The sequence below is a fragment of the Ovis aries genome, chromosome 14 (genome assembly GCF_016772045.2).
Source record: "Ovis aries strain OAR_USU_Benz2616 breed Rambouillet chromosome 14, ARS-UI_Ramb_v3.0, whole genome shotgun sequence".
Lineage (NCBI taxonomy): Eukaryota > Metazoa > Chordata > Mammalia > Artiodactyla > Bovidae > Ovis > Ovis aries.
Window position 1 is genome coordinate 52088744 of NC_056067.1, and position 15174 is coordinate 52103917.

At 45.7% G+C, this 15174-nt stretch overlaps 1 protein-coding gene across 19 annotated transcripts in view; it reads right to left on the reverse strand.

The window, feature by feature from the left end:
• Positions 1–15174, reverse strand: part of ZNF180 (zinc finger protein 180) — a 37340-nt gene that overhangs the window by 3607 nt on the left and 18559 nt on the right. For 8 of the 19 annotated variants that reach the window (XM_060398695.1, XM_060398693.1, XM_060398691.1 and 5 more), the window contains 3 exons: positions 12901–12990; positions 5289–5363; positions 71–191 (listed from right to left, as the gene is read on the reverse strand). In XM_060398695.1, the coding sequence (XP_060254678.1) occupies positions 71–191; positions 5289–5363; positions 12901–12990 (286 nt within the window). Of the gene's footprint in view, positions 1–70; positions 192–5288; positions 5364–7278; positions 7452–7678; positions 8235–12900; positions 12991–14257; positions 14698–15174 lie in introns of those variants that run through there. The other 11 variants (XM_060398692.1, XM_042232149.2, XM_060398701.1 and 8 more) reach the window with 10 other exon arrangements.

The following is a 15174-nucleotide window of genomic DNA, read 5'->3' on the forward strand; positions in this document are numbered from 1 at the left end:
AGATCCTGATCTGTGGAAATGAGAAATTATTTCAATATACAGATACCATTAAAAGGGACTGTACTCTTACCCCAAGAGTCTCTGTGGTTTTCCAGGATCACATCTCTGTCCAGGGTCCTCTGAGCAGAGTTCAAAGTGCCTTCTTCTTCCTGAGTGAAGTCCACAGTCACTATTTTGAAGTTCACTCCCTCCTAAAACAGGACACACATTCCTACTCAGCTGGGTATCATTTCCTTCCAGTGTTCAGAGAGGAAAAGTTTGACAGAAGGAAGAAGGAAAACCTGATGGCCTGGAAACAGTCCTGAGATAGTCAACATTTAAAAGATTCTAGGAGTATAAGTACCTTTCAGGCAAGCCCCTTTGGGTTTTGGATGCTGGACCTGTTTATATATAACCCCAAAGAGGAACATCAGAAAGAACTGACACACTGTTTTCTTTCTTGTAGACCTTAAAGAAAATGCTAATTCTGATTTTTGTGTTGGTGAATATAGAATTCCAACTTAGGAATTCCCTCGAAATTATCAAGAAACTAACAGAAGAGGTTCAGCAAATTTTTAACTGTCAGACGTCAGAGAGCAAATATTTTAGGCTTAGCAAGCCATACAGTCTCTATTACAATTAGTCAGCTCTGCTGCTATAGCAAGACAGCAGCCACAGAAAATATAAGAACAAATGGTTGTGGCTATATTACAATAAAACTTTACTTACAAAAACAGGTGATGGGCCAGATTTGGCACACAGCTTTGCTGATGCAGAGAATGAAATGTGGGACAGAAAATGAAATGTAGGCCTTAATGAAAGGCAGGATGTATAAGCTAAGAGCACTGGATTTGGAAAAGAGACTTGGGTTTTTTCCTCTATTAAGAGCATATGTCTGAATTTTTTTTTTAATGTATCTAATCTGACTGTCTTTTAATGGTGAGGTTATTCCATTTCTACTTATTAGGCTTAACCATACCCAACTCATTATGTTGTTGAGTGAATTAAATTGTAATGATACATCAAAAGCCATTAGCAGAGTTCACTGAACAAAAAACAAAGGCTGGTAATTATCAGGATGCTTAGGTTTGAGAACACTGAAAAATTAAATGACAGTCAATGAGAGACCTTTATCCTGAACTCTTAGTCTCCAGAAAACAGTTCTATTTTGCCCACACTATGAGCTGCACCACAGAGCCTGTCATTACTGCCACGTAAATGGGGTCTCTTGAGCTGCCTCCTGTAAGCAGGAAGAACCCTCCTTTTAGGACTCCGTGTGTGTGTTTGTGTGTGTGTGTTTTAGTCACTCAGTCATGTCCGACTCTGCGACTCCATGGACTACAGCCCACCAGGCTTCTTTGTCCATGAAATTTTCCAGGCAAGGATACTGGAGTGGGTTGCCATTTCCTTCTTCACCTTTTTGGACTATTAGGTGGTAAATCAAACTATATTCCAATAATTTTTTTTAATTGAGTTAAAAAAAAAAAAAAGACTATTGGGCAGGAATTTTGTCCCAAAAAAGTACTGGATGTGATCTGTCCTTACCCAAAGGCAGCTAAAGCCACTGAAGTCGAATGCCACTTGCCAAGACATTTTAAAATAGATGGAGTGTTCTTAAGCTGTGGTTCATGAATAGGACACAAGGTCCCTGAAGCCCATGAAACTTGATGCAAAATGCTACTATACTTGCATTTTTCTAAGCTGTGGCTCATAATTTTCACTAAAAATCTCAACGATTTTCATAATGAGCCCAAAATGAGATTCAGAAAACTGCTCCCTGTGTTCAACATGGATCTATAGGTACTGTTTTTCAACTTCCAATCCATGCTTCCTTTAAAAACTTTTTTAAAAATTTACTTACTTATTTTTTGGCTGCACTAGGTCTTTGTTGCTATGTGGGCTTTTCTCTAGTTGTACTGAGTGGGGGCTATGCCCTAGTTGTGATGCCTGGGCTTCTTATTGCAGTGGCTTGTCGTGTTGCAGGGCTAGGGCTCTAGATCACAGGCTCAGTAGTCGTGGCTCACAGGCCCACATGTGGGATTTCCCAGAGAAATCGAACCTGTGTCTCCTGCATTGGCAGGCGGATTCTTTACCACTGAGCTACCAAGGAAGCCCCATGCTTCTTTTTAATTAACATGCCCCTTCAGTGTTTAATGTAGGTCCCTTTAATAGCAAACTTCTTCAGATGTCAAATAATACTAGACTAGATTATCACCCCCTCTCCACCTCAAGCTTTATATTCTCAAAGTTCCAGAAATTTCTATCATAAGACCCACCACTCTTTCTTATCATTTGCACAGTGGAAATCTTGGTTACTAGGCTGTAATCCATGATGGCAGCGACAAGGTATTTATTTAACTCCAGTGCTTAGTATGGTATTGGTGTATAGTACAGACTAAATGCATATTTGGTAACTTATTTCAGTAAGTGAATCAACAGTATATCAACAGACGTTGTAATACATCAAAATAATCCTGATTCAAATTCTGATTTAAGTCCTCCCTGTTCACCTGAATCTCACAAGGCTTATCACATACTCATTAGAAAAAGTCCCTTAAGTATGGATACTGGCTTTTCTGGACTTCTATCCCTTCTTATTCTATACTTCATCTACTTGTCCCCAGCTCCCCACTGCTCAAAATTCCTTCCCAAACCTTTCAGTTTGGGAATTCTTCTATAATAATGAAATCCTACATCTTCACCAAATAGTCTCTCTACATCCCTGTGGTTTTTTTTTTTTTTAAATAAGTATAGTGGTCTTTTTTTTTTTTTTTTTGGCTGTGCTAGGTCTTCATTGCTGGGCTTTTCTCTCTAGTTGCAGCAAGTGGGGGCTACTCTATAGCTGCAGTGTGTGGGTTTCTCATTGCAGCGGCTTCTCTTGTTGTGGGGCGTGGAATCTCAGACTCTAGGGCCACGGCACGGAATTCAGTGGTCATGGCATGTGGGCTCCGCAGCACAGGCTCAATAGTTGTGGCACATACGCTTAGTTGCTCTGCGGCACGTGGGATCTTCCTGGATTAGGGATCAAACACATCTCTTGCTTTGGCAGGTGGATTCTTTACCACTGACCCATCAGGCATGCCCCATTCCTGAGTTAACAGAAACCTACACTTCCCCCCAAGGACTCCCTCCTCTGCAGACTTCACAGGCTCAGGGTGGTCATGCTCTTCCATTCAGGGGTCTCAGCAACAAAGGTGGAAAAGAGTGTGTGTCCTCCCAGAAACCCTGAAACTCAGGCCATTTACCTCACTTCTTGGAGCTTTGTTCTACCAATAACTTGAACACCACCTCCCTTCCATTCCACTGAAGATTTATATCAATAACACCTAGGATTTATCCTCTAATTCAACAACTTGTATTGTCTTGTCTTGGATGGTCTATAGCATCCATTTGTAGAGTTCTCCCGTAATAACAGAAAAATAACTGACTCTATGTGCGGTGTCAGGCAACGTGTTAAGCCTGTTGCATAAATTTGTTCTTGTTGTTTAGTCGCTGTGTCCAGCTCTTTTTTGACCCCGTGGACTATAGCCCGCCATGGGATTTCCCAGGTAAGAATACTGGGTGGGGGGTGGGGGGGTGCCATTTCTTCCTTCAGGTGTCCTGACCCAGGGATTGAACCTGTGTCTCCTGCACTGGCAGGCGGATTCTTTACCACTTTAGCCACCAGAGAAACCCACTGCATAAATTACTGTTCACTGATTTCTTACAAGGTCCCTGAGAAAATACTATTAGCGCCATCATTTTTCAGAGGAAAAGCTAGAAGGTTAGAGAAATTAACACATATGCCTAAGGTTAGTAACTGGGATGCAACTTCAAGTTTCCCTAACATCATAGACTATGTTCTCAGTCATCAACTCGTACAGCCAGCCTGACTTCCAGCCCCTCACTCTTAGCGTGAGACCCTAGATCTTGAAACCACCATAAAGTACTCCACCTCTCAAGTCACACACAGAGAACTGCTCACTCTTTCATTACAACATCAGATTTCTCCACTTTAACTTGCTCAACTGTCCCCTTTACTCTTTTTATTCTTTGATGGTTTGGGGTCTTTATTCTATTGAAACACCTACTATTACTATTCTCCAGTCTAAAGTCTTTTCCTTTCTGTTTAGTATCCTTTTTATCTTTTCTATCTTAATTATTCAATTGAGAGTCTATGGATCATTCACCTTAATCTTTCTATTTGATATAGTCAAAAATTCCCTTTTAAATACTGCCTTAAACCTGTGGGCTGTGGGGCTTCCATTGAATGTAACTAAATACATCTAAATATCAACCTGCCCTCCATTATTACTAATGGCCACTATCTCAGAATGCCATCTGATGTGAAGAGCCAACTCACTGGAAAAGACCCTGATGCTTGGAGAGACTGGGGGCAGGAGGACAAGTGAGTGAAAGAGGATGAGATGGCTGGACAGCATCGCCAACTCAACGGACATGAGTTTGAGCAAACCCCAGGAGATACTGAAGCGCAGGTAAGCCTGGCATGTCCACAGAGCTGCAGAGGCAGACACGACTTAGCGACCAAACAACAATTTCAGAATGAATTTTTGGGACTGACCAGCAACCCCACTGTACCTCCTGAAGCAGCCTGTCTCCCCTAATCCAAGTTATAACTTTAAGCCTTCTCCACTCTTCATCCAACATCTCTCCATTCTGATTACCACCCTCATGCTCAACAGATAATTTCACCTAATGGTTCACAGAGAAAAATGCAAGCCTTCCAATAATACCCTCAACCTCACTTTTCTTATATGAGCCCTTCTTCCTCTATGTTCTGAATTAATTCCCCTGACACTAATCAAGGACTGTTTTTTTAATGGCTATTTTTTATTTTTATACAGTTTTGAAAGGTTACTTTCCATTTACAGTTATTACAAAATATTGGCTATATTTGCCCATGTTGTATAATCTACCCTCAAGCCTGTCTTATACTCCATACTTTATACCTCCCAATTCTTCCCCTCAGTTCCTGCCACCTCCAGCACTGGTAACCACTAGCTTGTTCTCTGTATCTGTGAGTTCTGCTTTATAGTAGTAGCTTCTCTCTTTCCTGACCCTGAACTTTTTTTCACTTACTCTTTCCTGCAACCATTTAAACCAAGCCAAATTCTTTCAAACCTTTAGGGGGAAGAAAATGACAACCCACACTCTCAAATTTCCATGCAGTTATAACCAACTTTGTGTAAAAGGTGTCCATTCATCTCAATTTCCTCATTTTCTAATCAGTTCACTTCAATGTGGCCTCTGCTGCCTGCCAGCCATGCACATTTCTCAGTCGAAAGACACAGAGGCCCTGTCCAACTCACCTGGGATGGGACGGCCAGTGACCGGGCATCTTCTCCCTCAACCTTGATGATAATCTCCTGAGGAAGGAGAGATTCCTGAGAAGGCAGAGCAGATGAGAAAAAGGAGAATAATCAGGGCTCAACACGCCTACTGTGAGTTGGCTAGGACCCAACAGACCACCTGTTTTAACACATCCCACCGACAAAACTTCTGCTCCTTCCCACCGGTAAGCTCAGGTAGGCCACGTGGGGAGAAACATGAGATACCCAGAGGAGCAGTGAGGCAAGAGAAATGGCCTGATATTTCTGTGCATCTTCCAGACCAGCCCAGTTAGCAGCTGAATGGAGCTGAGTGACCCCAGACACCATATAGAAGGAAAGAACTGTCCAGCTGGGCCCTGCCTGAATTCCTGGATCACAGAATTGTAAGCAAATAGGATGGAATACAGCATGACTGAAGAATGATAAAGGAAAAGAACACCAAATTAACTTCATAAAATGTCTGGCAAAAAATACCACCGATAAGAGCACCACTAATAAGAATCTATACTGTTACAATTTCTTCCAAATCAGGAAGAAAATGGTAGAGACTTCCCTGGTGGTCCAATGGCTAAGACTCTGAGCTCCCAATGCAGGGGGCCCAGGTTCCATCCCTAGTCAAGGAACTAGATCCCACATGCTACAACTAAGACCCAACACAGCCAAATAAATACATATTTTTTAAAAAAGAAAGAAAGAAAAAGGTAACTTCAACAGAAAAATGGACAAAGGAAAATGCACAGGCAGCTCAACTATGAAGAAACAAAATGGCCACTGAATAAGCAAAAAGATGCTCATCTCTTTCAATCAGATAAAAATCATATCTCTATTTCTATAACTATCTCTGTGCATTAGAGACCATAAATTCACACCAACATTTCCAATTTAACAACACATTTTATTCTGGCCTCCCTGCTTTCTACATTTTTACCTTCCTTCCCTGGCTCCCATTATTCTCCTGTGTTGTTAAATAAATGTTGTGTAGATTCTGACTGCTCCACTGACTAGCCCTTCCTCTGTCTCTCTCCCTCTCCTCAGGACTCCTTAATTCTCTGAAACACAACGATATTTAATTAGGCCAATCAATAGCCCTTCAGGAGCCTCTAAATGTTCAGGTGAAAGAGAGAGTTTCATGTCTCTCAATTTAAAAGCTTGAAAGGATTAAGCTTAATATGGAAGGCATGTGAAAGCTGAGACAGGCCGAAAGCGAGACCTCTAGCACCAGTTAGCCAAGTTCTGAATACAGAGGAAAAGCTCTTAAAGGAAATGAAAAGTGCTACTCCAGTGAGCACACGGATGACAAGAAAGCGAAACAGCTTTATTTATGATATGGAGAAAGTGAGTAGTCTAGAGATCAAACCAGCCACAACATTCCCTTCAGCCAAAACCTCATCCACAGGAACGTCCTATCCCTTAAATTCTGTGAAGGCTGAGAGAGGTGAGGACGCTGCAGAAGAAAAGTTTGAAGCTACCAGAGACTGGTTCATAAGGTTTAAGGAAAGAAGCTGTTTCCTGTGACATAAAAGTGCAAAGTCAAACAGCAAGTGCTGATGAAGAAGCCGCAGCAAGTTATGCAGAAGATCTAGCTAGGTAGTTATCGAAGGTGGCTATACTCAGCAACAGATTTTCCATGTAGACAAAACAGCCTTATACTGGAATAAGATACCATCTAGGACTTTCCTAGCTAGAGAGGAGAATCGATGTTTGGCTTCAAAGTTTCAGAGGACAGGCTGACACTCTTGTTAGGGGCCAATGCAGCAGGTGACTAATTTAAAGCCAGTGTTCATTTACCACTCTGAAAATCCTAAGGCCCTTAAAAATTATGTTAAATCACTCTGCCTGTGCTCTATAAATGGAAAAACAAAGCCTGGATGATGGCATATCTCTTTACAACATGGTTTACACCAAACATGTTAAGCCTGCTGTTGAGACCTATTGCTCAGAAGATTCTTTTCAAAATATTACTGCTCACCTGAGAGCTCTGATGGAGATGTACAATGAGGTTAATGTTGTTTTGATGCCAGCTAACACAACTTCCATTCTGCAGCCCATGAAGAGGGATCATTTCAACTCTCAAGTCTTATTATTTGAGAAATGCATTTCACAAGGTTATAGCTGCCAAAGACAGTGATTCTGCTGGTGGATCTGGGCCAAGAAAATAAAAAATCTTCTGGAAAGGATTCATCAGTCTAGATACCATTAAGGAGGTGTGCGTGTGTGTGTGTGTGTGTGTGTGTAAAATCTTCTGGAAAGGATTCATCAGTCTAGATACCATTAAGGAGGTGTGTGTGTGTGTGTGTGTGTGTGTGTGCGCGCGCGCACGTATGTGTAAAATCTTCTGGAAAGGATTCATCAGTCTAGATACCATTAAGGAGATGTGTGTGTGTGTGTGTGTGTGTGTGTGTGTGTGTGTGTGTGTAAAATCTTCTGGAAAGGATTCATCAGTCTAGATACCATTAAGGAGATGTGTGCGTGTGTGTGTGTAAAATCTTCTGGAAAGGATTCATCAGTATAGATACCATTAAGGAGATGTGTGTGTGTGTGTGTGTGTGTGTGTGTGTGTGTAAAATCTTCTGGAAAGGATTCATCAGTATAGATACCATTAAGGAGATGTGTGTGTGTGTGTGTGTGTGTGTGTAAAATCTTCTGGAAAGGATTCATCAGTATAGATACCATTAAGGAGATGTGTGCGTGTGTGTGTGTAAAATCTTCTGGAAAGGATTCATCAGTCTAGATACCATTAAGGAGATGTGTGTGTGTGTGTGTGTGTGTGTGTGTGTGTGCGCGCACGCGCGCGCACATGCACACATGCTCAGTCATGTCTGACTCTTTGTGACCCCATGGACTGTGGCCTGCCAGGATCTTCTGTCCATGGGATATTTCAGGCAAGAATACTGGAGTGGGCTGCCATTTCCTCCTCCAGGAGACCTATGGGAAGAGGTCAAAATACCAATATTAACAGGAGTTTGGATGAAGCTGATGCTAACCCTCACGGATGACTTTGAGGAGTTTAAGACTTCAGTGGAGGAAGTCACTGTAGATGAAGTGAAAATATCAAGAGAACTAGAGTTAGAAGTGGAGCCTGAAGGTGGGACTGAATTGCTGCAATCTCATGGAAAAAAATTTTAATGAACGAGGAATGGTTTCTTATGGACGGGCAAAGAAAAGTGGTTTCTTGAGTTGGAATCAATTCCTGGTGAAGATGCTGGTGAAATGACAACAAAGTACTGGACTTCCCTGATGGTCCAGAGATTAAGAATCTGCCTGCCAAAGCAGTGGACATGGGTTCAATCCCTAGTCCGGGAAGAGCCTACAAGTTGTGGGGCAACTAAGCCCGAGGGCCCTAGAGCCTGTGCTCCGCAACAGAAGCTACCACAGTGAAAAGCCTACGGACCCCAACTAGAGAGTAGCTTCACTTTCCACAACTAGAGAAAGCCTGTGCACAGCAACGAAGACCCTAGTGCAGCCAAAAGAAAGAAAGAAAGAAAGAAAACCTTAAAAAAAAAAAAAAAGAAATTAGAATATGACCTGAAGTTAGTTGATAACGCAGCAGGAGGGTGAGAGTATTGATTGCTATTCTGAAAGAAGTTACATTTTCAGTTATGTGGGTTAATGCTACCAGACAGCACCTGCAGGCTACAGAGATATTGTTTATAAACAAACAAAGCAATTGGATAAGGCAAATTTCACTGTTACCTTCTTTTAAAAAATTGCTACGGCCACCCTAACCTTCAGCAACCACCACCCCGATTGGTCAGCAGCCACCAATGAGGCAAGGCCCTCCACCAGCAAAAAGATGATGACTTGCTGAAGGCTCAGATGTTGATCAGCAATTTTTAGCAATAAGATATTTTAAAATTAAGGTGTGTACATTGTTATGGGGCTTCCCTGGTGGCTCAGTGGTAAAGAATCTGCCTACTAATGCAGGAGACTGGGGTTCGATCCCTGGGTCAGAAAGATCCCCTGGAGAAGGAAATGGCAACCCAATCCAGTATTTTTGCCTGGGAAATCGCATGGACAGAGGAGCCTGCGGGTTTACAGTCCATGGGGTTGCAAAAGAGTTGGATGCAACTCAGCAACAACAAAAACATTGCTTATTTAGACCCAGTGCTACTGCACACTTAACAGACTCCAGTATAGTGTGCACATAACTCTGATATGCACTGGGAAACCAAAACATTCATGTGCCTCCTACTCATAGGGGACAGAGTAAAGGGACAAAGTAGGCAATTAAACAGTTAATCCCACTAGGGGATTGTAAGTAAAGAAAAAAGTATAGGAGACCCCTACGTTAATGATCACTCAAGAAAGCAGGCTTGCCTAGCAACAAAACCGAGCAGCAGGAGCATATGAGACACGCCCCCCAAAGAATAAAACAATGGTGGTGTGAGACCCACATCCTGATAGGCGAGCTCAGTAAGTTAATGATTCCTATGACACGCTCCTCTGTGTGCACAAAAACCAAAATATAAGCAAACAGTGACATTCTGTTTACTAAAACCTGAGACAATGCACCATTTTTAGCATGAGCATATGTTACTTACGCTTATGCAAAAGAGCATAATCTCTTTTGTTCATTTCCACTGTGCTGTGACAGTCCCATGACCATGTAGGGACAAGAAAACTTCCCTGCCCAATGTGGAGGAGGAGTTGATGATGGAAGCATGACGTCTACTCAAGGAGGAGGAAGGTGGTCCTCTCCCCCTCCTCACTCTTCCCTTGATTATAAAACTGTAGCCCACTAAGTTTCAGGGGCATGGTCCCCTCTCGGTCGCCTGCTTATAAGCCTCACAAGTGTCCTATCCTAATAAGTTGCTTTTTTAGCTATCACTTTGCCTCACTGTGCTGAGGTATAAAGAACTGGAGCTCTTCGGAGCCCCAGAAATGCCACCCAGCAGTTTCTGTTGTAAGTCATGTCTGACTCTTTGTGACCCCCTGGACTATAGCACACCAGGCTTCTCTGTCCTCTACTGACTCCTGGAGTTTGCTCAAATTCATGTCCATTGAATTGGTGATGCTGTCTAACCATCTCATCCTCTGCCACCTCCTTTTCTTCCTGCCCTCAATCTTTCCCAGCATCCGGGTCTTTTCCAGTGAGATGGCTCTTCACATCAGCTGGCCAATATACTGGGGCTTCAGCTTCAGCATCAGTGCTTCCAGTGAATATTCAGGGTTGATTTCCCTTAGGATTGGCCTAAAGTGGTTTCACCATGACCCTTTCTAGATTTACTTATCTGATCAATTCCTCGATAAGTAACTGATCTCCCATGTCCACTGCTACGCTCTCTTCCACACAGGCACCCCTTGGCCCAGCAGGACTCTGCTGCCCCACAGGAGGCCGGCCTCTGCCAAGAAGCCCTTGTCATGTTGCCTGGGCTCTGACTCTGCAGGCCTCTTCTCACGTGCCACTTGGATGTGGACTCTGCGTCAATGCCCTTAACATCCTGCCTGAGCTCTGATACTCCACACTGGGGCACTCTCATGTGTAGATCGGAGAAGGCAATGGCACCCCACTCCAGTACTCTTGCCTGGAAAATCCCATGGATGGAGGAGCCTGGTAGGCTGCAGTCCATGGGGTCGCTAAGAGTCAGGCACAACTGAGCAACTTCACTTTCAGTTTTCACTTTCCTGCATTGGAGAAGGAAATGGCAACCCACTCCAGTGTTCTTGCCTGGAGAATCCCAGAGACAGAGGAGCCTAGCGGGCTGCCATCTATGGGGTCGCACGGAGTCGGACACGACTGAAGCGACTCAGCAGGAGCAGCATGTACAGATGTTCTCCACCTGCTCAGGCTGTGACAGACCACACCAGGATGCACCTCCACCCCCAAACACGGGTGCCTGTCTCACCCTGCTATGGCTCAGACACCCCAAGCTGGACCAGCCCTTGCGTGGACACCCCCACTGCGCTTGGGCTACCCACACTGGTGCATCCACTCTTGGGAAGTCCTTCTCACCAGCTCTGTTCCTGTCACCCCAAACGAGCACCTCCTCCTCTGTATGGGCACTTACCTCACCTGACCTGGGCTCGGACTCCTGATGCCACCTCCTCACCCTGCTTGGTCACCGACATCCCCACACATGGACACCCTCGTCACCCTGATCAGGCTGTGACGCCCCATGGCAGGCAGCCCTCCCTTAGCTGCTGACACCTACCTGGCTCTGCCCCACCTAACAGCTTCAGGACTGAACTGTTCAGCAAGGGAAAGGCGAAATTCTAATTTAACTAATTTTTTTTAAGTTTGATTTTTTTTAATGTGGGCCATTTGTAAAGTCTTTATTGAAGGTATTACAATATTGTGTCTGTTTTACGTTTTGGTTTTTTTGGCTGGGAGGCTGGGGGATCTTAGCTCTCCAACCAGGGATTGAACCCACACGCCCTGCATTGGATGCTGCTACTGCTGCTGCTAAGTCGCTTCAGTCGTGTCTGACTCCATGCGACCCCATAGACGGCAGCCCACCAGGCTCCCCTGTCCCTGGGACTCTCCAGGCAAGAACACTGGAGTGGGTTACCATTACCTTCCCCAATGCATGAAAGTGAAAAGTGAAAGTGAAGTCGCTCAGTCATGTCCGACTCCTAGCGACCCCATGGACTGCAGCCCACCAGGCTCCTCCATCCATGGGATTTTCCAGGCAAGAGTCCTGGAGTGGGGTGCCATTGCCTTCTCCCCTGCATTAGATGGAGAAGTCTTAATTACTGGACCACCAGGGAAGTCCCCTAATTTAACATTTTAAAGAAATGAAATGTTCTCAAAGAATATGTGCTGTAGGAAAATGCTTTAAACTGTTTATTTCCTAGACTTAAAAAGGACAAAAATAGAGCTAAATGAAAACAGAAAGTCACTTGGAATACAACTTACACATAACTTTTGTTAACTGATAAATTTATAACATATTTTCCATGTACATGCAAATTACACCCCTTTATAAAAAGCATTTTGAAATGCTATTTACTTAACACAGATCATAAATATCTTTTCAGCCTATCAGTAGCTACAGTGAATTCCATTCAAGGTTTTACTATAACTCATTTAACTCTCTTCTTGCATTGAATATTCTTGAAATTTCTTTCCAACTGCTATTCCCAAGCACAGCTGTGAGTTGCTGGTTAAGAGGGAAACAGTACCCTGAGGGCTTTGCATTGTTGTTGTTTAGTCGCCCAGCTGTGTCCAGCTCTTTGCAACCCTATGGACTGTAGCCCGCCAGGCTCCCCTGTCCATGGAATTCTCTAGGCAAGAATACTGGAGTGGGTTGCCATTTCCTTCTCCAGGGCATCTTCCCCACCCAGGGACTGAACTCACATCTCCTACATTGGCAGGCAGATTCTTTATCACTGAGCCACCAAGGAAGCCCAGTGCTTTTGATACGAGATGCCAAATTCCTTCCAGAAAGAGTTATTTGGGTTAAAAGGGTGAGGAAGTGTAGGGAGCTCCATAAAATGAATAAAAAGTGTTAGAAGCTTGCTGACTGGGAGGGACCAGAAGCCCCAAGACATGACAAAGAGAGCCAGACAGCCTCCCATGCCCAGAGGATCAGACTGTGAGGCATAGGGGGAGCAAACTCTAGTCTCCCAGGAGAAGGGAAGCTCCACTCACCTGCATGCAGGCCTTCAGGGACCCTTGGGGCTTTTCATCCTGCTCTTCCATGCTCTCCTCCAGGCACAGGCAGGGGCCTGAGATCCTGAGCTGCAAGAGGAGAGGCCCTGAGTATAGCATCCTCCTGTAGGTCCACTGTGGGCCACACCCCACCATCAGCCTCTGCTTCAGGGATGCAGTCTCCATGGCAACTGTGTTTCTAGAAGCTCCTGCCCAGATAGTCTTGCCTGAATAGCTATGCTTGTACCTAGTCGCTAGCCCCTCTCCCAGGCCAAGACTCTGCAGTTCCACTGGATGTTCCAGTGTCTGGGGCCTCTGGACCACCTACCTGGAAGCCCACCATGTGCCCAAGCTCCACCTTACACCCATCACCAAAATCTGCAGCATGAATCAGTCTATGTCCCACTGGATCCTGGGATCCCCCCCCCCCACCCCGCCCTGCACTCCTACAAACACCCAGCACACTGAGGATCCCCTAGTGTCCACCTGCCACCCTCAACCTGAATCTGCAGACCCAAATCAGCACTTCTTCCTAGCGCAAACAGCAGGGCTCTGGGCTTGATGGTGTTGTTTACTTGCTAAGTCATGTCCGACTCTTGCAACCCCATGGACTGTAAACCTACAGGCTCCTCTGTCCATGGGATTTCCTAGGAAAGAATACTCGAGTGGGTTGCCCTTCACTTCTCCAGGGCATCTTCCCATCCCAGGGATCGAACCTTTGTCTCCTGCACCGCAGGCAGATTCTTTAGCACTGAGCCACCATGTAGCCCCCTGGGCTTGATGACCCAAACGCCTGATTAACTGCGTGAAGTTCATTACTTAGCCGTGCCCCTCCCAGGATCCTATCCTTCCACTGACCCTCCAGCACCTGTCGACTGCCTCTCACTTCCTGTTCAAAAAGCCAAGCATAAGCACAGAGCTCAGCTACACCCACGACCTCCTCCCTCCTGGGATCGGTGGGCCTCTACCAGAAGAGTGCCAGGCCAGACTCCTCACCACTCAAAATCCTCCTAGGCCCCCCATCAACCCCCCATCACCGCTGAATCCAAAACATGGCCAGCATGGGGCTGGAGGTCGCCCTGACAAACACAGTACCTGCTAGTCCCTCCTAGGCCCTGAATGCCGATCTGTTGTTTGTGTACCGGCTCGATGTTTCTGGGTTTGAGACTCGAACAGCTCCTGGCAAATCCCCGCCTCCACAAGCCATCCCTGCCCCACTGCTCTCTCTACCCATCCCTCAGCCCCCCTGGATCCTCACTCAAACAGTACAATGTGAGTTCATAATGCAGCTGTACCCTGAACCTGCACCCAAACCGCTTTCTCCACCAATCTCCCCAGGCCCCTACGTGCGTCGCACCTGGGACGCGCGCAGAGCACAGTACCGGGATCTGCAGTTGCCCCAGCATCACCACCAACTTCTGTGATCTGAGGCTGAAGCACCGCCCACGCAGGTCCCAGATTCCCCCTCCCACAGACTCAGTCCCAGCCACCCGCCTAGACCCTGCGCATGCGCGCACCAGGCACCCGGCGTTGCCCCGCCCCCTCACCAACCTGCGCGTCCACCAGCTCGAGGGCCAGGCAGGGCCTGTCACAGCTTCGGTGCCCACCACTGCTCTGCGGCAAGACGAGCTCGGTTAGGCAATTCTCTGCCACGACTCTGCACACGACAGACTAGCCTTAAGCTAGTTCTATCCCCTCCCTTAGTCGGCATCCACAAGGCCGCTCAGCTTAACCGCCAAAGGGCCGAGGTGCACGGAGATTGCAAGCGTCCGCGCGCGGGACAATGGCTGCACTTCTGGCCGAACCCGGAAGTGCGTTTGGACTCTGCGAGCTGGAACTACAATTCCCAGAAGCCTCGGCGATGCGGGCGGTGATTTGGGGGCGGTTCCAGCTTCATACCTGGGGTGGACTCGGGAGGCAACACAAGAACCAGGAGTCAAAATTGAATTAGCGGCTGAGGGGTGCGAGTGTGCGGGTCCGAGTTTTTGCGCGGCGTTGAGACTAGGAGCCAGATCGGAAATGGAGGCCAAAAAACCGATGCATGGGAACTGGCTGTCTTGGGAAAGGCCGGCCCTAGGCTCGGCCTGACGTTCAGGAGTAACAGTGAAAACGGGATGCGGTTGGAAACGTATTTTCATACAGCTTTATTTTTAAGCTTTCTCCCTTAATACTATCAAGAAACTGTAGTTTTCCTCACGTGAATCTGACTTTAACAACAAAAAATTACTGCTGTTTGAAATGTAATCTCTACCCCCAAAGTTTCTTATAGCTGGT